At 39.5% G+C, this 26,992-nt stretch overlaps 1 protein-coding gene across 1 annotated transcript in view; it reads left to right on the forward strand.

Annotated features, from left to right (window-relative positions):
• LOC126267198 (facilitated trehalose transporter Tret1-like) overlaps window positions 1–26,992 on the forward strand; it is a 98,167-nt gene that overhangs the window by 23,256 nt on the left and 47,919 nt on the right. The window contains exon 2 of the mRNA XM_049972167.1: window positions 11,857–12,173. Coding sequence (XP_049828124.1) covers window positions 11,857–12,173 — 317 coding nt within the window. The remainder of the gene's footprint in view (window positions 1–11,856; window positions 12,174–26,992) is intronic.

The raw sequence follows: 26,992 nt of genomic DNA on the forward strand, positions 1-26,992 counted from the left end.
TTCACAATAACGGAAGTGGACAACAATGAGTCTCATGACAAGGAGGAAAGATATATATTATGCAAAAATAATTAAAATATAACTTCACCTACACCGTATGCGAATAATATAGGTCGATGCGAAACTTGGGGGAGGTTACATATGGCGATGCGTGTGTCGGACTTCGATTCCACAGCAATCTTCGGAAACGACGGAGAAGACAACACGGCAAACGGCGAGTCTGCAGCATTTCAGCACAGCAGCGCTTCGAAATCAAGTGAACTCAACGTCGTGTAGGAATGAACAGGAATAGGAATAATCAATAGTGTTACTGACTTTTAAGTTGCGAGTGAACTTTTCAATTTAGAGCAAGCAAAAGTTATAACTAACAGTCATTTTTGTGAACAGTGTTAATATGGCTAATTCAGAACAAAACGGTAGTGTTACTAAAGACGAGGGAGGACAATTTAATAACGTGGTTGATAGAGAACAAATTAATGTGATGGAAAACACTACAGTTAATTCGACAGAGGACAGTGGTATTCTTAGTTTTGAGTTGCCTAACAGAAGTTCAACACCGATGATTATCCAGCAAACAGAAACTGCTATTGTCAGTAAAGAATTTATATCTCAATTGTTAGACGTAATCAAACATGTTCATGAGGAAAATAGACAGGCGCTTGTAGAGATAAAACGTTTCATGAAGAAAATAGACAGGTGCGTGTAGAAATAAAAGCTTCTCATGAAGAAAATAAACAGACGCGTGTAGAAATAAGAGCGTTTCATGAGGAAAATAAAAAGGTGCTTGAGTAAATAACAAAATTTTATGAGGAAACAAGAAAGTTCCATCAGGAAATAAAAAATGATTATCAGACACTAACTAATGCGTTTAGCAATTTGCGAACGGAACTCACCAGCTCATTTGAACAAAATCATTATGAGATCCGAAGAGAATGTCAAGACAAACATGAGGCCATTTGCAGCGAAATAACAGATCTTAAAATTCAAGTTAACGGACGGTGTATGCAAACGGAAGATTTTATTTGCAAAGTTAATGACAAAGTTAAGGCTCAAGATGACGAAATCGTCAAAATTAAAAGTTCTTGTAAAGCCAACAAACAGTCGATAATTAAGATGGCTAATGGCGTACAAACGCGGTGTGATGAACTAAGTGATGAAATACATGAGATACGACAAAAGATAACGAACAACGATAGTGTCAAATGCAATTAATAAAGAAATTTTGCGTGTTGAAATTAATGCAGTATTACGAGAACCAGATAACAATATTGTTGGTTTGCAGCAAGTAATTGTTGACAATGGACTGAACGGTTCCAAATTTTATGAATATGAACCTAAATAATGCATCCACGCAGTTGCGTTCATTAGACAATTCAACCATGCGTTTCCGAGGCATTGTACGGAACGTGCTAAAATTGATACTTGCGTCAGTCACATGACGGGAGAGGCACATATTTGGGGTATAAGTGCATCCGACAATTACACCAAGTATGAAGAATTTGAAACAGCATTTTTAAAAAAAATTGATTGAAAGAAAAACAGTGAGACATAAAATCAAAAATTCTCACACCGCCAAATTATGCAAGACATCACGGTACAATGCGTGAGAGTATGCAAAGGCACTGGAACGGCAATGCATACTTGGACGATCCGGTTGAAGAGGTAATGCTTATATTAATCCAGAAATTACCATTTTTGATGCATGAGAAGTTAGCACTCACACCACTGTTAACAATGGAGCAAGTGTGTTGGCTAATTGACCGAATGGAATTGCTCGATGCCGAACGTGAGCGACACAGTAATAACAATTACCCGAATCGTTATAACGGCCCAGCGCGGGAAGGAATCCCAAAACACGAACGACCGAAAGTATTTGATCGCCGAGACGACGATAGACACAGGAGAAACGCAATGTGTAAGACAGATTCAGGTCAAATCATCCGCCGAACCGGCCACACAATAACAGAGACAGAGGACAGTATCGATCGTCAGAACGTGCAAGAAGCCGCGATCGCAATCAGCGAGATTCTGAACAATTAAACTATGCAAAGCTCCGGAACTCTGTCACAGGGACAAGGGTCGGATATTATGATAAATGCCATAAAGTGTAAACATGTAAATGATGTCAACGAAGATTTATGTCGAGAAAATGAAGAAACTAATAAAAAAATTCTGATGCCATTTGTGGAAGTCGAAGTATGACGTATTGTTATGGATGCATTAATTGATTCAGCTAGCGAGGCAAGTGCTATTTCTGAAAATCAGTTTTCGTAAATAAACAATCTTGTCGCTATTCCCACATTTCCAATTAATGGCGTACGTATTGTCAGTGCAGTTTGAAACCGAAGCAAACCAATTAAAGGATAAGCATTACTAAGATTTCGTATTCAAGGAGACGAATATGAGAAGAGTGTGTTAATCGTTGATTCTCTCAATGTTGGTCTAGTTCTCGCAGTTGATTGGTTGTCAGAGATGAGATACTGTATTAATTTTGAGGAGAATTGTCTGCGGACGTAGAGAGATAATAAAGAAAGAAGAATTGTGTTCAAAGGGTTTATTATGGATAATAAGGGCGCTGCGGGCGTGAAAATAAGGATGATGAGTTATAGACGAGAATATGAAGCTGTCACTTTCAACCATTCAGAGAACTGCGCTAAGCTGCAGGAGAGGAACGAGGAGGATACTCTAAATTGTATTCAAACCAAGATTCGAGCGTTAGTGGACTTGACTGAAGCTGAACGAGAAGAACTGAGGGAACTACTGAGATGCTACGTCGATATATTTTCAAGGATACCAGGATTAATTAAAGGATATGTTTGTAAAATTAAAGGACAATGATCCATTTTGCAGTAAGTCATACGCAATAGCATTGGCAAAAAGGGAAGCTGTTAACAAGAACATACACAGGATGTTGAATAATCAATTAATTGAGGGCTCAGATAGCGAATATTAAAACCCAATACATGCTGTAGCAAAGAAGGATGGCACAGTTCGCATTGTTCTTGACGCCCGTGCAATGAATCGCATAATTTCACCACAGCATGATCAGCCAGAAAACCTGGAGTTTTTGTTACAAAGATTAAAAGGAGTCAAATATCTATGTAGCCGTGATTTGACTAGTAGTCACAGGCAGTTAAAGCTAGAAGAGAATAGTAGAAAGTGTACAGCATTTCTTTATAATGGTAGAATTTACCAATTTCAGAGAATGCCTTTTGGTCTCTCTGTTTCTTCAGCGGCTTTTATGAGAGCACTGGACAAAGTTTTAGGCACCGATTTGTTGAAATATGTAACGCTTTATGTTGACGATATCTTGATTAGCACAGCTTCATGGGAAGAACATTTGGAAATTATTCATCGGATACTTCAAGCATTTAGGAAAACTGTAGTGACCGTTAACCCGGAAAAATCGGAATTCCCTAAGTCGCAAATTAAATTCCCTGGGCATATTATTTCGTCGCGAGGGATTGAACCGGATCCAACAAAAAATGGACACAGTAAGAAATTTTCTGTCACCTAAGTGCCATAAGCAACTTGAGTGGTTTTTTGGTTTCTGTAATTTTTATCGTCGCTTTCTTTTTGTATGCTGCCTATCTTCTCCTGTCTTAATGGACTTGCTGAAAAAGGATGCTATATGGAAATGGAATCATGAACATCAGGAAGCGTTTGATTCAATAAAAAACCAACTGTGTGAAACATTTATCCTTCACCACCATGACTTAAGTGAAAAGGTATACCTTAGCACCGATTCGAGTGATTATACGCTTGGCGCAGTTATATCAATTAACTGAAGTCGATGGAGTTATTGAACATCATACTATCGCATTTGCGAGCCGCACACTCACAAGCTGGGAGCGAAAATACACTGTCACGGAAAGAGAAGCACTTTGGAGCTTCGAAAAGTTTCGTTTTTATTAATGATGAAGGTATTCGGCACATTGTAATTTCGCCTTTCAGACACGCGTCCAACCCGACATACGTCAAGTGCGTGAAATAGGACGTTTATGTCGTGCACATTGTGGGAAGAAACATAAAAGATGGATAGAACGATTGACAGATTTTGAAACAGTGATTAATATTTTGTCGCACGATTCACCGGATTGCCGCCATGTACAATTCTCTTTGGAAAGAAACCTGACAGTATCTTTCATGAATATATTTCCTTTCCGCAAGAAAAGGAAATTACGTAAGAGGAGCACTTCAAAATCGCGTTGGAGACGATGAAGAAACAAGAAGAAGAACGAAAGCTGGCACATGACAAGATAGTGAAGCTTATTACGTACAAAGTCGGTGAGTTAGTACTTATTCATACTCATACGAAATCATCGAGTGCAAATGAAGAGATAAAAAGTGTCATCACTACTACAGAGGACCATTCAAAATTAGAAAACTTGTTCACCCTACTTCGGTTGAAATTAAAATGGTGCAATCCGGTCAGTATCATAGCCTACAACCTGTAGAAAACATTAAACCGTATCGTCTACAAGAAGTGTTGCAGGACAAGAGACGCTCTGTAGAAAAAAATTAACATTGTCTTATTTGTGTACATATCATTTTGCGTGTGAAAATAAATGGACAATAGTCGGTGGCTATTGTGACTTAGTTATAGTCGGCAGTAGTACGCAGGTACTGTGAGGTAGATGCAGTCAGTTTTAAGCATTTTATGCCGTCACGTAAACATTGTGCAGTGCTTGAGTCAGAGACAATTCTGTGAGGAATAATAAGAACGCGTGGCGCGAGTGTTGTGGTTACTACAGACTGACTGACGTGCACGCACAGTGTATTTTGTTTCCCCACTGCCGTAATTCCGTTTTGTGTTTGTATGTTGGCGAGCCGCTATGGAGCCACCGACATGAAGCGATGCGCGCGCAGCGCGTTCGCCACATGTTACAACTGCAGTAGAGGATGTATCAACCCCCACGAGGACCTAGCACGCAACGCGACTGTCGCCTGTTCCAGCGCTGCGCTAGCCTGTCAGGTTGGCGAGCTGTGTGGAACGTGGAACCATGGGATGCTGACGTCAGCGGCCAGCTTATCAACAACAACAACAACAAGCTTCAGGGCGCGGGAGTCGCTGTTATGACGCAGTTACTACAATTCCACCAATTTGCAGAGACAACGAGTCTACAGTCCCCGGCGGCTTCGATGCCACAGCCCTATAATTCTTCGAAAGCTACGAATACGCGTGTTTTGCATCGCATCATATAGGGAAGTGAAAAAGCAGAGTAAACAGTGAAAGTGTTATTTTTATTGTGGAGATATACCCCCGGCGGCATGGATGCCACAGCCCAATGCGCAGTGAACCAACGTGTTTGAGGGTGATTTACGACTCAATATATAGGCAGGCAAGGGCGTACCCAGGATCTGAACTGAGGGGGGGGGGGGGGGGGGCAGGTCATACTAGTCTCAGGAAAGAAGGGGTCGAGACAACATACAGCACTTCTTATTAAATAAAACAGTAAACCAGTGAAAAACTGCTTTTAATAAACATTTCAAATACAAGAATGCACTTGTACAATCCGAGAAAACATGCAGCATTTCTTATTAAATAAAACAGTAAACTAGTAAAAAACTGCGAATATCTTCAGGGGGTGGGGCAGCTGCCCCCCCCCCCCCCCCCCTGCCTCTCGGAGGGTACACACATGTAGGCAGGGACTTAAAGCAGAGTAATTAGATATGAAGTGCTATGTAAACAAAGTGTTTTTATAGCTGATTATCTGTTTATGGATTACTTTCCAAGGTATGTGCCTTTTTCAAATTTCTTGTATTACTAACCCTGTAAACTGTGTGCCATAAATATAACAGTATCGCATTTTCAAAATATGCTGCCACTTGGAGTGTTAATTTATGTGGGGTAGTAATAGAATAGTTTCCTGTGATTATTGTGTAGTAGTTAGAGTTGTCTGTTTATTATTTTGTTTATTTTTTGATCACATTCATTTAGTTAGGCCTATGTTTCTATTCATTCAATACAGTGACTATCTGATCATTAGTATTTAATACATTACAAAAAAAAAACATGAACAAGCTAATAGACGCTTGTTATTCTTGTATCACAGTAAGGTATAGTATTTATTTGGGACGTTACAGCATTGTGTTTCATGTTGCTATGTTAATCCAAAGACATTATGCAATGTGTGCACAAGCATTTGCGATTAACCTGACTTATCTTGTTGCTAATTAGTGAGTGGTTTAATGATATAATTTGATTAATGTACTGTGGTTAAGTGATACTTGAATTTCTTAAACACCATTTTCCTTACAAAAAATGAGAATTATTGTTAATGCCTTGAGGTGCTCCAGTCATAAGCATGTAGTTCTGACTAAATAATGTAATTTTACATTTTTCTTTTTTTTCTTTCTACGTATTTTTCTACATTACTATTCAAATCTAATATCACTATTACATTTTTTCATATTAAGGTATTATTTTGGTGTGGATATGTAAAGGTACAGTACCCTTACGTAGCATCGATTATGCACTATGCAGAGATCATACGTGGTTTAAGCAAAGACTGTAGTGCAGTCAACAGTGTGGAAGTGGGTAAGCAGTAGTCGAGTGTTGGAGTCTGTGGGTGGAAGTCGGGTGTGAGAGGCTAGAGAAAGGTTGCTCAGTAGCGAGGCCGGAGATGAGTGGCAGAATGACACACAGTGTTTGATGTTCATAAATGTTTATAAATTGAGTGATTTAATTAATAAATTCCAGTATTTAAGAATGGAGATGTTATCATTTAGTAGTTTTCACAACAACGGAAGTGGACAACAATGAGTCTCATGACAAGGAGGAGAGATATATATTATGCTAAAATAATTAAAATGTAGCTTCACTTACAGCGTATGTGAATAATATAGTTCGGTGTGAAACTGGGGGAAGGTTACTTACTGAAACGTTCAAAGGAAACTTGAGTTGAATTTCAAACATGTACCCGAGTCATACAACTATAGTTCATAGTGAGTTCAATCTGCACTCGGCAAAAACACATGTTTAAATACAGAGGTACGTAGAAAACATCGTCCGAAATTGTGCTAAACACATTCTCTGAAAATTATCAGCTCATGAGCCCACATGCTTTGTGGAAACACATTTGACCTCTTAGCAACAAGTAATCCTGAGCTAATAACGAGTATCAAAACGGACACAGGCATAAGTAAATACAGGGTTGTCGTAGTGAGACTGAATATTTTTCTCCCAAATCCTCCTTAAATAAACGAAAAATATACCTTCGCAAAAAGGCAGATAAAAAATCACTTGTATTCTTCCTGAGAGACAATCTCCACTGCTTCCAAATTAACAATATACCAGTAAAGGAAGACCAGATGTGAGTTGAATCCAGAGGAATAGTATCGTCAGCAACTGAGAGATTTATACCAAATAAATGAACAAATGACGGAGCTGATCATCCTTGGTGCACAAAACAGGTCAGAACACTGTTGCAGGAACAACGAAAAAGGCATGCCAAATTGAAATGGACGCAAAATTTCCAAGATTGGCGATTTTTTACAGAATCTAGAAATTTAGCATGGACTTCAATCGAAGATGGTTGTAATAGTTTCCACAACGAAACCTTGTCTTGAAGCCTGACAGAGAATCCAAAGAGATTCTGCTAGTATGTAAAGTACATATGCTAGCGGCAAGACACAATCAATGCCTTCTCCACGCGATAGAAATGGAAATATTATCGACGAGGGTGCTGGTAAGGCAGTGATACTAAACACAGCGTATCGAAATTCCTTCACCAAAGGAGACGAAGTAAATTTCCAGAATTCGAATGAAGAACAGCTACCAACATGAGTAACTTAGATTTAGGAATTACACTTACGAACAACTTCAGTTGGAAAGAACAGAAAGAAAATGTTGCTGGGAAGTCGAGCCTAAGACTGCTTTCTATTGGCAGAACACTTAGAAGATGCGATAGCTTCACGAAAGAGACTGACTACAGTACGCTTGTCTGTCCTCTTTTGGAGTGCTGCTGTGCGGTGTTGGATCATTATCAGATAGGATTAACGGAGTACATCAAGTATGTTTAGAATGAGAAGCACGTAACGTACTATCGATAAATACGAGTGTGTCACTGACAGGATACAGGATTTGCAACGGACATCATTAAGACAAAGGCGTTTTTTGTGATGGCGGAATCTTCTCACGAAATATCAGTCACCAACTTTCTCCTCCAAATGTGAAAAATATTGTTGGCGCATATGTACGTAGGAAGGAACGACCTTCACAATAAAATAAGGGCGACCAGAGATCGCAAGGAAATATAGAGTGTTTGTCTTTCCTGTGCACTGATAGAGACTGGAATAATAGAGTATTACTGTGACGGTGGTTCGATGAACCCTGTGCCAAGGAATCAAGTGTGATTCTCGGCAGCTTGTGGTCTCGCGGCCACGTTCTCGCTTCCCGAGCACGCGGTCCCGGGTTCGATTCCTGGCGCAGTCAGGGATTTTCACCTGACTCGAGATGACTGGGTGCTTATGTTGTCCTCACAATTTCATCATCATTCATGAAAAGTGGCGAGATTGGGCTGAGCAAAGGTTGGAAATTTGTATAGGCGCTGATAACTGCGCAGCTGAGTGCACAAAATCGTCATCATCATCATCAAGTGTGATTTGCGGAGTATCCATGTACATGTAGATGTAGATGTCATTGGGGGGGGGGGGGGGTGATAACAGAATGGAATCAAATAGCAATGTTCTTACTAACATACGTCATTTCACTATGACTGTTCACACACCGATCTTTCTAGCTTCGTTTCTTTCCAGTTAGCATGGTGCCGGACTCTCATGTTTTCTGGGTGATTTCCGTGTGTATGGGAAATCACAGAGCGCTGGGTTTCGTACAGGCAGGGAACTGATTGTAATGGTAAAAGTTGCATTTTGTGCCATTAGTCCAGGCTAGAATCTCAGGTGTCTGTTTTGATGGGAGCCGTGGCTCGAGGGCTAGACTTTTACAACTACAGCCTGCCCAGTGGCCAAATTGATGGCAGGAGGCGACTCAAGCAGCTCGAGAGTAACGCTTTCTCGTATTTTGCAGAGTATTTTTAATACAAACACCTTAGAGTTTTAGAAGAACACGGTTTGCCAAAAACAATGGCCTAGCCTTATGAGCAGTTTTCTAATTTCAGAGGGCTTCTGATGTGAGGCTAATTGCTGGGCACGAAAATGCGCTATCCCTAAATTTGTCAGTGATGTCACAGAGATAGAACTGAAATGGCAGAGTTATCAGGACATAGAAGGACACTGTGTAGTGTGATTTTCATTTAATATCGACGCACTGTGTTGGAGGGATTTTGTGCGATTGAAGGAACACCGCAGTTCGGTAGCCACATATGCATTTCCTGCTATTGCTGGCATGTCATGTTTGGTGCAAAGAAATGGCCAGTCATTAGACTGTCTAAAAATATTAAAATATTTTGTTGGTACACGTGAAAGACGGTGCATAGGAGTCCATGGCCAGACACGCTAGTGAGAGTATCTTTAGATTTGTTCAATAATGTGGAGCTCTCTGCCTCTTCAGCATATCAGCCACAAATACTGGATATGGACAATAGCATGCTTCTTAGCAGACGAGATGGGTCCATAGTTGTGACTATGGTGAATTCAAATGGCTCTTAGCACTATGCGCCTTAACATCTGAGGTCATCAGCCCCTAGAGGTTAAAACTACTTAAACCTAAGTAACCTAAGGACATCACATACATCCATGCCCAAGGCGGGATTCGAAACTGCGACCGTCGCGGTCGCACAGTTCCAGACTGTAGCGCCTAGAAAAACTCGGCCACACCGGCCGGCTTAATATGATGGGACCCTTTGGCCTCTACTGCCGCCATTCACACAGTGGTGGCATTTTTCAAGGTTGTGGGTGAATAATTATGGTGAACATAATTGGGAGCACCAGTGCGTTAGGGCACTCTCTTCCTCCATCCTTCGGAAATCAGTAAGATCAAGTGTTTCATGTTCCGCATTGCTGTGGTGAATGAATGAGTTTTTCACTTGAAATCTGATCAATAGTCACTGTTATCCCTTCAGAAGTTACAACATCTGACTCTAAAAATCAAACGTATCCATTACTTATGGTTTGCATACAAAATGTGTAAAGCATTTCACATCCTGAGAATAGTTATCTTTTCACCCAACTAATTATTGTGATAATGAAAAGACTATTTCTGTTAAACGCCTATCATTCATATTAAATAATTCATTTGTCCAAAGCTGCACATTAGGGACTGTATCTAGGACCTTTAATAATCCGTATCATCTATTAATCGATGCACACAGTTTGTAACTTATTTCTTCAAAGTGTGTCTGGCTCTTAGTTACTTTTCTGCGTCACGGTGACATTGCACATGCAGGAAGTTTCACAACTTTTCCTTATAAATGGGATACGTTCGCTCTTCTCCGCCATCTCAGAAAGTTTCTACTATTGTCGTGGAAATGCTGCATACAGAAATTCTATACATGTGTACAGCATTTCAATGAGAAAGGTAGAAATTTTTGTGGATGGGGGAGAGGTGCCAACATATCACAGCATTACAGTGACCTACATAATTCATGTAAATGAACAACTCTGCTGACACATGTTTCATGAAGGAAATTATGTACTAAGAAAAATATGGATCTTCCATACAGTGTTGTAGCACTCATGATGCTACACCCAAATCATCAAGAGTCAAAGCCTGAATTTTCTCTGAGTGGTATCTGTGAATTTTTCTTTTATCTTATCAATATTCACACTTCCATTTTTCCTGAAGCTACTTGAGTGCTCATTAAAGACTTGTTGTCCAACAGATGATCGTCTGTATAGTATTTTAGAACAGCAAAAACAAGACTTACTAGAAGTTATAGAATGAACTTTTGCCAGAATTTTCACAACTAGACGAAGAGTGGGAAATGTCGTATAGCGGTTCAAATTGCCCAGTGAGCGGTGCAATTTTTCTAAAAATGTTTAAGTGATTGAATGTTTACAGGATAGTATAGAAAAGCTTAATTAGACAAAGTGAGGAAATATTGAAATATTTCAAGGGCACATGGTAATAGTTACGTAAATGAAGGGTCAAAAGTTCATCTCTTCACGGCACAGTTATTTTGCACATAAAAAGTTACACTTGACTGATATTTACCTGTAGATAAAACCTGAGAAGCCGGCCACTGTGGCCGAGAGGCTCTAGGGGCTTCAGTCCGGAACCACACTGTTTCTATGGTCGCAGGTTCTAATCCTGCCTCAGCCATGGGTGTGTCTGAAGTCCTTAGGTATGTTAGGTTTAAGTAGTTCTAAGTCCAGGCGACTGATGACCTCAGATGTTAAGTCCCATAGTGCTTTGAGCCATTTCTGAAAAACTGAAAAAAGCGGTCAAATCTCTTCTAAAATGATTTCTCTTAAAGCAGGAACTGAAAGATTTGACGCACCTTTGAATTACGCTCGGAATCACGTCCAGCTAAAGAGGCGCTGGTTGACAATTTAAAACTCAGTGTGTAACTTAGAATCTAAGTATTTTAAAGAATATTAGAGGATATTTACCTCCTCGATTATAAAGACCGTGAAGTCCCATTTGCCGTATATGATCTGAAGCATCATTCAATGGCGCGTCAGATGTTTTTATAACCTATGTTGTTCCAATTTTTAGATGTACCATTTTAAAAAACATTTGACCAGTCTTTTTTTTCAGATTTTCTTTTTATCTTAACTGCTGAAAACTTCTTTGGAGCACGTTGTGCGTCTGAGGTTTTCTACATGAGCACTTGCCTTTATACACTCTGTCAGATTCCCTACAGTAATGTCAAAGTCGACCATCTCAAGACGGATAAATTTATCAGCACAGGAAGTGCGGTCTGTTGAGCACGGTCGTGTGTGTATGTGCAGCGTCGCTGGTGTACCTGGTGGCCGGGGTGTGCATCGGCTGGAGCTCGCCGCTGGTGCCCCGGCTGCAGAAGAACACGTCGCACATCGTCATCACGGCGGAGGAGGGCTCGTGGCTGGCGTCGACGGGCGGGCTGGTGGCGGCGCCGCCGTCGCTGCTGGCCGGCGTGCTGGTGGACGTGGTGGGCCGCCGCGCCATGCTGCTCGCCTGCGCTCTGCCCTTCCTCGTCACCGCCGTCTGGCAGCGCTTCGCCTCCTCCTTCTGGGAGCTGCTCGCCAGCAACATCCTCTCCAGCATTGCGGTCGGCTTCATCATCCCCGTGAGTACAAAACGCACACCGAACCTCCCGTTGTCATCCATCTGATTTGGTTAGTGATATCATCGTAATGGTGGACATAAACCCCTAATCGAAATCCAACATCACGAACAAATAGTTTCAGAATGCCGCGCTGGTTCACTGTTTAGTGGAGGAGGACTTAGTGCTTGATTCCTCTTTGAGTTAGGAACATGAGGTGAAAAGCTTTCGGTTTAGCCTGGACCGACGACTATTTGTATACCCATTCGAACGTCTCTCTTATTGTAGGGGTGTTACAATATAGTAAGCAAGGTCTGAACATCGATCAGGAGCTGGCACCAAGGCAGATTGTGAGAATCGATTAATTCCTTTTCCACTAGATCTTAATTGGACTGAAATTATCGCTCAACTAATGGCATCATTTGTACGTGCACTGTTCCGATTTTATGTCCAAGTACATGAAAACACACCTTTTTTCTATGAGCTTTTCAAAGTACTCCACTTCTGCACATCTAACTTGTAAGAATCGGTTAAAATTTAGCACTAAGATGGAAAAACTAAAAACAAATTTTTATGTCCAATTCCCTTTACGCTATTCCGAGATACGATGGTTTAAAGTTGAGATAAATGTAGAATGTCAAAATAATTAATAAATAATAAATAATATATTTATATATGTTCATGACATCCAGTCTTACAAATTTACTGCTTCTGATGGACAAACGTCCAGATCATCCGCTCTTAAAACTCTGCCATCTCACTCCCCACATCCACCACTGCTGGCGGCTCACCTCCAACTGCGCAACGCTACACGCTGTTCACATCCAACTGTCCAACACTATAATAGCAAGTATTCCAACAATGGAAACCAGCCACAGACTTCACACAGCCGAGTCAGTGATTTTCATACAGAACGCTACGTCGCTTACCAACATAAAAACCTTAACAGCCCACTTACATAGTCCCCATGCTCCCCACAAAAAATTTTACAAATTGGTACGGGCTCTGGCCAATAATGATTTGAAAAAAATTTTCGTAATTAGTATAACAAAAAAATCAAATGCACACACTTCTTGATACAATGTTGGTCAAAAGCTAAAATTTTCTCACAGTAAATAAAGACAGTCCTGATCATTCATCACAGTAAAATTACATTGTTTTTCTTCTCAAAGTCTGAGCAGTAAAAGAAAATGCACACAGAAGTAGTGGATTTCCATGCAGTCTTGAAGAAGTAGTGTTGTCCTTCCAACGGAAAGACAGTGCTGACTCTTGACATGCAGACAGGTAATGGGCCACAACAGAGCAAACCCACAGCAGAGTCAGTCGAAGAATATTGGTAGGTAGGTTATCACAGAGCACACCCACTGTAGTCCTGGTAGAGATTATGATATTGGTGGGCCACCAGAGGTGCAGACCAACTGCAGTCCTTGTAGAAATAATGGTATTGGTGAGTCATCAAAGATGCAGACCCACTGTAGTCCTTGTAGAGACGGCAAGCAGCCATCTGTTGCGACTGTGCAGGTGCACAATCACAATCGAAGAGTCTTGTGGACAATATAGCAAGTCCATAAACCACCACTTGTGCACTTCCAAAGTTCCTGGAATTGTCCTTAGAACCAGCAGTGCTGTTAACCAGTCCCTTTCTGAATTATTAACACATGTGCAAACACTAACATTCCCAACTTCTCATATATTGTGCATAGATTATGACCAACAGAAATTCATACAGTGAAATGAATGCTTACAAGTTACTTAATTTGATGAACTGGTGTTAATTAAAATTTTATAACATGAGAAGACAATTACAAAGGTACAAAATACATCATTAAAGAACTTAACAATACAGATAATATTTGTAGTAATCCTGGCTTTACAAAAGAATAGAAATAAACATATAAATCTGTTTTACAGGAATTATGTCATAAGTAAATATATAAAATAAAGAGAATAGTTTCGAAACACATGAGCATTGAAACAGAACAGAATTAATAATGCTTAAACATCTTTACAAAGAAAATAACATATTACTAGAAACATTCCACAACAATGACTCTTATCAGCTAAACACATAAAGACAGGAAAAACACAAATACACAAGGGGACACAAATACAGAGCGGAATAATACAAAAGGAAAGGACAAGGTTCGTTTTCAGTGTAACATTTGGTACCGCTGTCCAACCCAAAATTTCATTTCGTAAATGTTTCCTCTTATTTCACTTTTTTTTATACCTTGTCAATGCATTTCTTCCAATTCATCACAACTCATTCTCTTTTATCGCCAGCCCCCTCTTAAGCTAACTTAAATCTACTGAGCTCAAATTATAAACTACGGGATTAGGAAATGCAGCACACAAAACTATTAACACAAACAGCAATGACAAAAAATGCAAAATGGCAAAGCTAGTAGCAATAAATCAAAATTATCAAAGCAAATTCAACATTACAAATAATATGAGCCAATGTGCAGCAACAAGACAAATAAACCAGTAGTAAAACTGGCTTAACAGAGTAATACAAAGCCAAATTCAGTAGTACTATGCCTGGCAAACAGCAGCAGCAAATTCAATAACTTATATCGAAACATGATAAGGTTCAAGCAGAAAAAATATTACAGTGAAGATAGGAAATGTCTAATAACTATGTCACATCTTAACACTAGAGTGATGCATCACCCTCACTTACTCTATGAAACAAGTTACCAAATCGTTGAAAAAATTATGTTTCAAATTCCTGTGAAGAGAAATGTCTATTTGTGCTATCTTTTCTGAGATAGTACATCATAAAATTATTCTTTACTTGGTCTGTAGACAGAAAATATTTACATTAGTACATCTATTAAATTTTAGTTTAAACAATGCTCCAGTGCAGCAATAAACTAGATGTGAAATAAAATGAGCAAATATATACATAAAGCAAAGCATGAAACGTCATTCACTAGGCAAATGGCGTCCCCAAACACAGTAAAAAAATTTCTTAACTAGAAAGACAATAGATGTAAAATGTTTCGTATCATTTCATTAGGCATTTTAATAAATATAAATTAAGAGCCCCACAGTGTAATCATATGTTTTCAAGTTTGAGCATGTCGTATTTGCGATGCTTTCTACAAAGAAATGTCAATAGCGAGGTTAATGGCCTCTCCCATTTTTTGTTGTGCCTCTGAAAGGAACGGCCTTTTTTTTTTTTTATTCAGGCAAAGCTTGGCGCCTTACCGAAATATTTACGACAGCAGTTTCCACTACAGTAATAGTCTCATATAAAAATTTTGAGGTCCAGAATTTGTGTTACAAATATGCAGAAACAAAATCCTATAAATATAACAGTGTCCAAAAAAATTTCGCCGGCATTTTGATACATTCACGCATTTACACACATTTCGTAACTCTTAAAGTACGATTCTTGGTTTCCAACATCCTTTTTCACAAATCAAAGTCCCTGACCACTACTCATTACTCCTTACCTTATTACACATATATATATTCGTCGACACTTCTTCAATATCTCATCATAATAAATACGTAGCATAATCAAATTCCTCATATACTATTAGCTTATTGATCATAAACGTACCTCAACAGCATAATATACATCGTCAACGTAATAAATAACATCATAAAGCCTCAGCCAAATCTCAAATACGTTGTAGATTTCTGCAATAATTTCAAAACCTAAAAAAATTCTCTGCTCATTTCAATAGTGTCATGTACCTCAAACGTACTTTAAAAATCATGATCCCATACCAAATACATGATTCGAAGCTCTCACAGTATCACAATGATTCCAAAAAGTATGAACAGTTCACAAAGTACAGACAAAATACAATTTCATAAGTGTGTAGTTGTTCAACTGTGTAATTGCGTAAACATCTATCACTGATGTAGAAAAAAAAATCTCTCTTTCAGTTAAATTATCAGATAGCTGTGTAATTTATGTGTTAGAGAAATATGGTACCGGTGTGTAAGGTTTTATAAGCAAATACCATATTTGCTGGGGCTCCTAGCGCTCGCTGCACGCTTAGCACACAAAGTAGGCGTGTACCCCAATGAGGATTAATGTAATTATACCCTCAGGTGTTACAGATTACACCAATGGAACGAAATGTATCGTGAAAAACATTTGTATCTTTATAATTAAAAAAATCATTAAAAATAAATGTTTTACATACAAAATTAACTACTTAACTACGTGTCCTTTAGCGCTAAATGTGCGTCTTGCTGTAAGATAATTCTGTGGAAGTGTCTTAGTTATCCTCCTCTGAAAGCTAAGTTCTGCAGAAGTCAATGTACTTACCTCATCACAAACAAAAGTGTAATGCTATGCATATCGATATTGTAGTTAGTACGTACATTACCATGATCAAGAAAGTACTATACTGTAATGTATTGTGGTGCTACGAAAAAAGCTGTCTCATTGTAGCTATATCACAAAAGTTACTACCAAAACATGTGTTACTTTCCAGAAGAATTCAGAAAAACTGCAGATATAAAACACATACAGTACAAATACAACAATGTAAATTGTGTCACGCATTAGTAGCGTGTGATATAATCGTGTAGCTGTCAAAAAATATAATACTAATCTCACATAAAGTACTTCAAATAAAGAATGCCTTTTCAAGTAAACCAACATGTAGCATTAAAATCTGATTAGCAGTATATGTTCTAAGTATGTGAGCCATATATTCGTTATGTAAGCGTGCAACTAACAAGCAAGAATGTACAAATAACAACACTGTGTCGTTTGTTCGCAATAACAATGTATTAATTGTTACTGTCTAAATAAATTCCCTCAGTTCTTGACTGGGTAGTTAACTCTAAACATTGTTGCATGTTCACAGTTTCTAAGTCTGACAAAGCGTACTAATAACATGAAGTGAAAAATTTTATATCAAAGACTAAGTTAAAAAGCAGATTATCTCTCAATGAATGATTTTACATGTGAAATATGGTGTAAACCTCTACTCTTCCTAGTACGCAGAGTTTCAGCTTCAACGCCATTGTCATGTGGTATACGTCGGTAATCAATGCTAAAATTTTTCTCAAGGTTAGCGTCAATGGTATTTTTCTCTGAGCCAGTCGGCGTACGTGGCTGCCTGCGGTGCGAGTCATTGTCTGTCTCATTGTTGGCGCGCGTCTTTATTGGGATTTGAAGATCTAACTTCTACAAATTCACTTTGTTGAGAGGCCCCTGCTCTGTTTGAACCACGCCAGTTCTGATGAAATTCAGATCTGTCGTTACGATTATATCGTCTGTCGTCATGTCGGTAGATTCCATATTTTCTTCTTTGTTGGTCACATGGTGGAGATTGTCTCTCTGAATCGTAACTGCGCTCTGAACTGTTGCGTCTGAAGTAATTCTGTCTCCCATGATAATAATTGTTTTGGTTCCCATATTGTCTGTTTCTGTGGTTATCTCTGTCATACACATTACTACGGAAATGCGATCTTTCTCTATAATTATTACTACTCTGCCAATGGTTGTCATACGGGTGGTGTTTGTTTTGGTCACTATTTAAGTAGTAAGAATAGATTTGTAGTGTCCAGTTGTTATTTTTTCATCACGGAATTGTGACGGATGTGACCTGTAATTGTAGTGTTCCTGTTTTCGCGCCCCGCGATTGTCAGTGTCTATTTCCAATTCTTGTAAGAGTCCCTGAAAAGCTTCCATGCCTTCTTTGCAATGTCCTGCCAAAATAATATGTCATAAATGTTCAGGCAATTTGATTAAGCAAATGCGGATGAGTTCTGAGAGGCTGTATGGGTTTTAAAGATACTGATTCTTATGAAACATGTCTTCGAAATATTTGACAAGACTGGAAAATTCATATTGTTCGAAATGTTTCATCATTATGATGCTATGTTCTATTCGGTCTTGTGTAGCTTGAGACCAATATGCTGAGAGGAAGGCATGATAAAATTATCCTTCACTATGACAAACGTGAATGACCGATCGCATTCTTACAGCTGGTTTATTCTCTAACCAGCCACACATCAATTCAAATCTTTGCTCCAGTGACCAGTTGGGAGGAAAATAATCAGAGAATTGATGGATACATGCTTGTGGAGGAATGTCGTTGGCAGAATTCTTAAATGTTTTGGATTTACGTGTAGTAATGAACAGCTTATTGTCAAAATAATCATGTCGGCGAGTCACATATCGGTCATTGTTACTTCGTTTCGGCGGTTCCATCTCAAAATTCGGTGTACCTTGCCAATTTCTTTCATAATTTCCGAAGTGCCCTGTGCTATTATTTTGTGGCTGTTCCGTATTTCTATGTCGTTCTTCCCCTATTGGAGCGCGAGTGTCATCTGAAATATGTAATTCTTGTATTACCTGCGTTAACAGATCTTGTACTTCCCGGATTTCTCTTATGTACTGTGTATTGTTTTGATTTTGATTTTGTTTGAATTTTCTAATTCCTTCATACTCTTCTATGTCAGTGAAGGCTACGGGTCTTGTGTCATTCACATCATCATCTACCTCTGTAGATAAGTTAGTGAACTTATCCAAAAGTTCAGCTACTTTCTTCGAAGACGAACTGATTTTGTCTGTGTGTCTTTCTGAACCGAGTTTCAGAGTTTTCATTTCCGTTCAAATCGTATCTACTGTGATCTTTAAGTTTTCTTGAGTTCCTGCAAGTTGCGTAACCAAATCGGTAGATGCAATTGAGTCAGTTTTAGCTTGAAAGGTGTCGTGATTTTCATGAACAATTGTTTGCAGTTCTTTTATGGCTGCTTCGTGATTCTACAATGCATTTTCATGACTCGAAAAAATAGGTTGAAAATACTCACAAATTGGTATTTTTACGTCATTACAGACTTTTTTACATTACGATTCGATTTTAAGTAACTCAACAGTTAAACCTTCACGTGTTTGTTCAAGTGTTTGTTCCATTGAATCTAACTTTTGAATCTATTGCTGTGTTTGTCTCTGATTTTGTTCCATCGTGTCTAACTTTTGAACATTTTGTTCGGTTGTGTCTAACTTTTGAAGCTTTTGATCCATTTGTTGCAGTAGTTGTAATAATAATGCACTGGTGTCTGAAACACGTTCCTCAATGCTATTCGGCAGTGCATTTGAACCGGCAATATTCGCATTTTGAAAAGCAGATAATGTGTCTTGACTTATTTGAGACAACGTTGAGAACTCAAAACATGAATCTGCAGTATTTGCAAGATTGTGTCCTATCATTTCCGATTCCTGAGGCGAGCTGTTGCCTACCAGTCGATCGATAATGCTTCCCTCTTCACTAATTGTTTCACTGTCTACACCATTATTTGCAGCCTGTTCCATTTCCCTATGCACAATTACGAAATTACTACTTTGAATGTCTGTTAATTCCTTACACGGTGATGCTGATAAGCTACTCTCTTCCTCTCTATCATTTCTCAATTTACTTTGGAGCCTACTGTTACGTTTTTCACACGCCAGAATTATCACGTATTTCACACGATAACAAGAAAAGCACAATTTGAAGAGCAAGAATAAGAAAACACATTAACATAGCATTGAAAATAATATCTAGTTAATTGCAAGCGCAGCTGCAAAATGCTTGGTGTCAATCTACATGCATACCACAACTGTTTTACTGTACAACAATGAAAAACGGCAACTACAAAGGAAATTCTCTGTATAATTACGCGCTGGCAATGAACAATAGCTACACTATTTACACAAACTACAAGAAACAAACAGAAGATTCCACTGAGGTATCCTCGGCTAAGGGTAGACATATGAAACGTCACCTTAAAAAAATTATAAATTACTGTGCTTAAACTGGCACACAATATTTTTAGCGCAACGCAATCTGACTTTCAAAAAATCCCTACAAAATAATGGCCTGACTAACAATAACCTATACCTTTCATGAATCACTTACCTCAAAAAATCTTCGTTACTCGAACAACTGCAATACAGTGAGCGCAAATACTGCTAGCTAAATTAAAGATTCTAACTACTGAAGTCACCAAATACTGATAGACATAGTTGGCAAATGCAAGGTTTTGATAGAGAACAAACAATGTATTTAGTGTTGAAAAGTCATACAAATTTAATGTCTCTGATGTCAGTGATTTTCAAACAGAGCGCTACGTGGCGTTACCAACATAAGCCAAAACAGCCTACTTACAACAGCTGTTTCAAGGAATGGCCTCCACGATCATCATATCACACTCCGTGTTTCTTTCTGTGGGGACACATTAAAGATCTAGTGGATGAGCCACCTTTACCACGTGATGTAGCAGAGATCCGGAACAGAAGCAACTGCAACAGTCGACGATGCGATGTTGGGACGGGAATGGCAAGAATTCGATTACCGTATTGACGTCTACAGAGTCACTCATAGTTCACATATCGAATCTTCGTTAAAAAATCTTTCAGAATTTCTCTTCAAAATGCAATATGTATCACATCTGTACAATGTTTAGTTCTTGTGAAATAAATAATTGAAAGTGTTCCCGGACTTTATGTACACCCGGTATTAGAACATCTTGACATATTCGCGCTTTTCTACGACTTAAGCCTACTTCCCCAGTGCAGTGAGCTCTCTTTGCTGCAACAATTTACGTATATACAGAGTGACAATTACTGAAACATGTGGAATAAAATCGTCATAACTTCTGAAGCGTTTGCGTTTGAGCATTCAAACTGCATGATTGACTGGGGGCATGTTGGGAATTAGTATGTGCACTGTTGTTTGGCTTCGTGACTAAGCCCACTTGCATTTGTGTGGGTTCGTCAATAAGCAAAATTAGCGGATTTGGGTGACTGAAGGATCGAGGAGTCTCTTCGCCCTCAACAGGTGACTGTTTGTTGTGCAACGTCTAGCCACGGAACAATCGGTGCGATATACGTTGATAGCACGGTGTTGACCAAACGATACGTGAAGGTTGTGGGCGATGATTTCAACCCCATTATCCAAAGTGACTCTGATTTTTATAATATACAGTTCATGCAAGACGGACCTCTACCCCATCGAATCAGGAGACTGTTTAATATCCTGGAAGAGCACTTTGGAGACCGAATTCTGGCTCTAGGATACACAGAGGTCACTGGCATCGGCCTCGATTGGCCGCTATATTCTCCGGAGCTGAACACGTGCGACTTCTTTTTCTGGGGCTATATTAATGACAAGGTGTACAACAATAACATAAAAACCATTGCTGAGCTGAAAACAGCCATTCAGGAGGGCTTCAATAGCATCAATGTTCGGACACTTAAGCGGGTCCTGCAGAATTTCGCTATTCCTCTGCGCCACATCATCGCCAATAATGGCAAGCATACCGAAAATGTCGTAACCTAAATCCTAATATCTGTAGTGACGTCTGCATGTTTGTAACTGATTTACTTTCTTTTCATTTAGTTCAACAACTGTAATCCAGAATATTCGGCAAACACAGTAAACAGTATACGAGCATTATACCATATAGCTGAAGAGCATACATAAAACAACTAAAAACAAAATTCTGAGAGACAAAATTTCTGGAGAGTGGATTTTTTCCTCGGAGGATGACCTCATGCATCAGGTTACTTTACTTGACATGATGCTTTATATTACATGACATGGGTACTAATAGTAACAAGCAAAAAAGCGCGATATATCAATATCTTGTGATTTAAATGTCTTTGAAGCTGCTAGATGAGTCTAAAAGCTAGTTCCCTACTTTTACATCAATATCTCTGCTTTTGAAATATCTTCCTTTTTTGTGCTATGATAGGAGCATTTTTTATTACGGTGCATAAAATATGATCAATAACAATTAGTAAACGAAATGTAGTCACACGGATTTAATTATCACCTGGAAAGGAATGTAGCTGTAAGCGGCAGAGTTAGTGATGCAGGTAGTCACTCTCTACGTATTCACTCCTTCAATTCGTCACATTTTCCCTAGCGATGAAAGACTGGCGGATCTTCGGTTGCAGAAATACGCATTTGGGCTAGTTAGCAAACGTCGCCATTCTGGAAATGCGTACCACTTAATGGTTTCTTCAACTGAGGAGAGAGGAAGAAGTCACCGGGGCCTTATCGGAACAATAAAAAACGAGCTGCTAGTCCAGGCTCTGGAAGCCCGAGGGACGTCGAGCGGCCTCCGGATCATCTCCTGACAAGGCAGCTGCATACAGATGCGGTATGGAGCTGAATGTGATCACCACGCTGCTCTCCAGACCGTATAGCCGCCTTTCCAGACTTTGGAGCCGCTACATCTCAATCAAGTAGCTTCTCAGCTGGCATAATGGGGATAAGTGCACATTGTAATAGGCTTCCAACCAAGGAAATGTTCTAGGTAGTACCAGGACTCGAACCTGGGCCTTCCGCAAGCCAGTAGTCTGCACTGATCACTCTGCTACGGAGGCGAACCCGGAATAACGCAATTTGTGAGGTAAATTTTGATGGCCGAAACAAGTAGCATGTGCGACTTTGTCCTGTGAAAAGTAAGTGGGGCGGTATCGTAGAAAAAAACACCCGCTTTGGCTCACCCAACTGGCTGAGTGGTCGGTGCTTCTGACTGTAGTGCAGCAGGCACGATTCTCAGTTAGTTTACAGACTTTCTCTGCTCGTCCACAGTGTTGTGTTGTCCTCATACGCGGCCGAACATCCCTAGGAGGTGACTCCCAGCCATCAACACCGTACAGTCATGCAATAACCCACTTGAGAGACTCCCAAGACGTTTCCTGTTGATAACTTGCTGTAATCTCGTTAGAAAATTTCGGTAGCGAGCGTATGCGACAGCTTGCCCCTTACGATACCCCAGCGCCACGCCATGGCAGTCCCAAGAAGTAGCATCATCTTGCCTGATAATAGTTGAGTCTTCACTTTATCGACGCTGGTGAGTCCATAATTTAACTGCCTGCATTTACCATGATTATTTACTCAGCACTCAACCACTGTAATCAGGTGACTAGAGACGTCATCTAGGTTGGCCTCACATGGCTGCAACATTTCCTCTCCTGCCTCTGTTTGATCGGCTTTTTGAATAATGTGAGTGGCCGCGGAACCCAACGGACGGAGACTATCATGTTCTGCATGTCGCGCAAGATGCTGAAAATTGTTCCGTCAGTGGTTTTAAATGTTACGCCACTGCGGCGATTGTGATACGCCGGTCCTCGACCCTAAGACGTGGGTTCCTCTTATGATTCACGCATATTCACAGAAGAAGATCTGCTACTTCATTATTCGTTATTCAGACATGTCGGACCACATCTGAAGTTTCTGCGCTACCTGAAGAGTCTGCCATATGACTGCGCATTGTCCTGAACATCACTACCCACTCAGCATGGATAGTTGCGGTGTTGTTCCCCTTCAAATGCAGAAAACAGAACACAGCACGATACTCAGCTTCACCAACGTCCCGCTCTATTATGTCTTGGTTGCTCTAGTGGTGTGAGAGGCTACTGTAGTGCAGGTATTAAGTGTGTACCAGAAGCAAAAACATGTACTTCAAAAAAGCGTCATTACATGAGTTCATTTTTTATAGATTATAGCTAAAACTTTATGCCTACATCTCGTAGCAATGTCGCTTCTCTGCAAGAAAGCTTTCATTTTCCGCGTAGGGTGAAATACAACGTAAATGCAATTACTTTTAGATTTCCAGAAGGCTTTCGACATCGTTCCTTACTAGCGTCTTCTAACCAAACTGCGTGCCTACGGAGTAACGCCTCAGTTGTGCGATTGGATTCGTGATTTCCTGTCTGAAAGGTCACAGTTGGTAGTAATAGACGGAAAGTCATCGAGTAAAACAGAAGTAATATCCGACGTTCCCCGAGGAAGTGATATAGGCTCTCTATTGTTCCTGATATATGTTAACGACTTAGGAGACAATCTGAGTAGCCGTCTTAGATTGTTTGTAGATGATACTGTCACTTACCGTCTTGTAAAGTCGTCAGATGACCAAAAAGAATGATTTGTATAAGATATCTGTATGGTGCGATAAGTGGCAGTTGATCCTGAGTAAAGAAAAGTGTGAAGATATTCACATGAGTACTAAAGGAAATTCGCTAACTTTTGTCTACGCGATAAGTCACACAGATATGAAGGCTGTAAATTCAGCTAAATACTTAGGGATTACAATTACAAATAACCTACATCGGAAAGACCACATAGATAATGTTGTGGGTAGTGCAAACCAAAGACTGCGAAATATTGGTTGAAAAATGATTCAAATGGCTCTGAGCACTATGGGACTTAACATCTATGGTCATCAGTCCCCTAGAACTTAGAACTACTTAAACCTAACTAACCTAAGGACATCACACAACACCCAGCCATCACGAGGCACAGAAAATCCGTGACCCCGCCGGGAATGCGACATATTGGCAGAACACTTAGAAGGTGCAACAGGTCTGCTAAAGCGACTGCTTACACCACTCTTGTCCGCTCTATTCTGGAGTATTGCTGTGCGGTGTGGGATCTGCATCAGGTTGACTGACGCATGACATCGAAAAAGTTCAAAGAAGGTCAGCTCGTTTTGCATTATCGCGAAATCGGGGAGACAGTACCACAGACATGATACCTGAATTGGAGTGGCAATCATTAAAACAAAGCCGTTTTTCGTTGCGCGATGGGATCTTCTCATGAAACTTGAATCACCAGTTTTCTCCTCCGATTGCGAAAACGTTCTGTTGGCACCCACCCTCATAGGGAGAAATGATCATCACCATAAAATAAGTGAAATAAGGGCTCGCACAGAAAAATTTAAGTGGTCGTTTTTCCGCTCGCCGTTCCAGAGTGGAACCGTACAGAGACAGCTTGAAGGTAGTTCATTGAAACTTTTGCCAGCAACTTTATTGTGAATAGCAGAGTAATCACAAATATGTAGATGTAGATTACTACAGTTTAGTGTCCGGTTGTCAGCACAGTCACTAATGTTTCGGGAAAGTGTGTCACTGTTAGCACTTGGACTCTAAAGAATCTGCTATTACAATGAGAGAGTAAGTGTTTAACGTAAGCTGATAATAGAGGAAAATGCTATAGAGGGAATACACATATTGTTTACATTAAGCTGAGATGCACGTTGAGAGAGGTGATCGTAAAATTTATATGTTTTCGATAAAAACAAAAATGTATCTTCAGGGCCCATATGCATCTCTAGAAATAAACGGTAATGGCATACAGTACCATATTTCCCTGGTTTTCATGAATTCAAACCGATTCACAAGTCCTTCACTCGAAGACTTGGAGTTGCTATCAAGTCTTCAAGTGAAGCACTTGTGAAACGGTTTGAACACACGGATATTTGGCACTTAATTTCATTAATATTGCCAATTACTTAACTAGCTGATGTCTCTAGTCCATAATAGATCAACAGAGATTTAATTCTTTCTGGCTGCTGTCGAGTGGATATTACAGTTTACATGCCGTAGGAACAAATGCGATATTTCAAATAATACATAGCAGGCTACGGTTGTGTTTATTTGTCCTTTATAGACAGTGTTGAACACTTCAATGTAAACCAAACTAAGGCTAGCTCTTGACGGACTGTGTCAATTTTTTTCTCATAGAAGCAAGCCCTGGCATAAGTGAGCGAGAACATTGTGGCCGAGTAAGATCTGTCTTCTTATGAGTGAATGAAACATCATGTCATTTGCATGTATTAAGGTTGTGCAACCTAACTGTTGATGGTTAGAAGCAAACTTACTGCAGATGATTTAAGAATCAACTTAAGATTTTCACAGACGTCTTATTCCATGTGAATGTGAAAGAAACAATCAAAGATAGCCCAGAGCTTGCTATAGTTTCAGTCACATGCTTACTTCACTTAGACCATCGAGAAAGGCCAGACATCTGATGCAAAGAACGTTGATCAAACCAGTGGCATTTCATGCATACGGGGCCCTGGAGTACCTGTGAAAGAGAACTCTAATATTGTTTGTGAATAGAAATTCTTAAAGCGACCGAAGGTCCAGCACAAGGCACGAGCATCGGAAAGTGACGTACATGGTACAACTGCGGAATGGATGATACATACAGAAGCTCAATCGCTGGAGTTATATGAAACATCTCGTATGAACACGTCATGTTGTTCGAACTGTTTCCTAATAGTGGTTGTGAAACAGCTACAGGCTATTCACAGCGAACACTGGAAGGGGGGAAGGTCACAAGGAAATTGAGGGCAACTCTACGACGTTCTGTAACAAACATGGAAACATGACGATTTCCTGCAGAGAGTGGAAGACAATCCTATGACGATGCTGATAGGCGAAGTCTTTTAGAGAGTACTGCAGTATTATTTATTTATTTTTTGTCTAGCCTGACCTGATTAAAGCGTTAAGATCCTTTCTTAAATCGACCAGATACAACATAAACAAGAAATATTACATTATAATCAAATTAATAATAATTTGCATTAATAGAAAAATAAAACTGGTGATAATAATAGTAACACTAATAACAATGATAACATAATAGATGAATTAAGAACGATATTAATTAGCTATTAAATAACGAACTAAATACTAATAATCTTCAACATTAATGAAAAGAAATAATTTTCCTTAGTGACAATGAAGGTAACAATAATAATAGTAATAAAATAATGAAAGTGTCAAGAATGACATGGATTAGCTTAGTACATTTGAAGCTTTGGTTGGTATTAGAAAAGTGGAATGGCTAATGAAAGAGGAAAGTACTGAAGTGAAAGTAACAATGCCTGAGATGAAAGACGATAATTTCAGTAGGGAACTCTGTAGACAAGTGGCGAGCAAAGTGGTGGGGGGCAGATGTTTGTCGAGAGTGGGCTGCAGGAAGGAATAGCTATTGTGATATTAGGTGGTCCATTAGCTCTATTTTGAAGTTTGATAGAATTTTAATCTCTCTAATATTTTTAAGAAGCATATACATCAGTTT

The sequence above is a fragment of the Schistocerca gregaria genome, chromosome 4 (genome assembly GCF_023897955.1).
Source record: "Schistocerca gregaria isolate iqSchGreg1 chromosome 4, iqSchGreg1.2, whole genome shotgun sequence".
Taxonomy (NCBI): domain Eukaryota; kingdom Metazoa; phylum Arthropoda; class Insecta; order Orthoptera; family Acrididae; genus Schistocerca; species Schistocerca gregaria.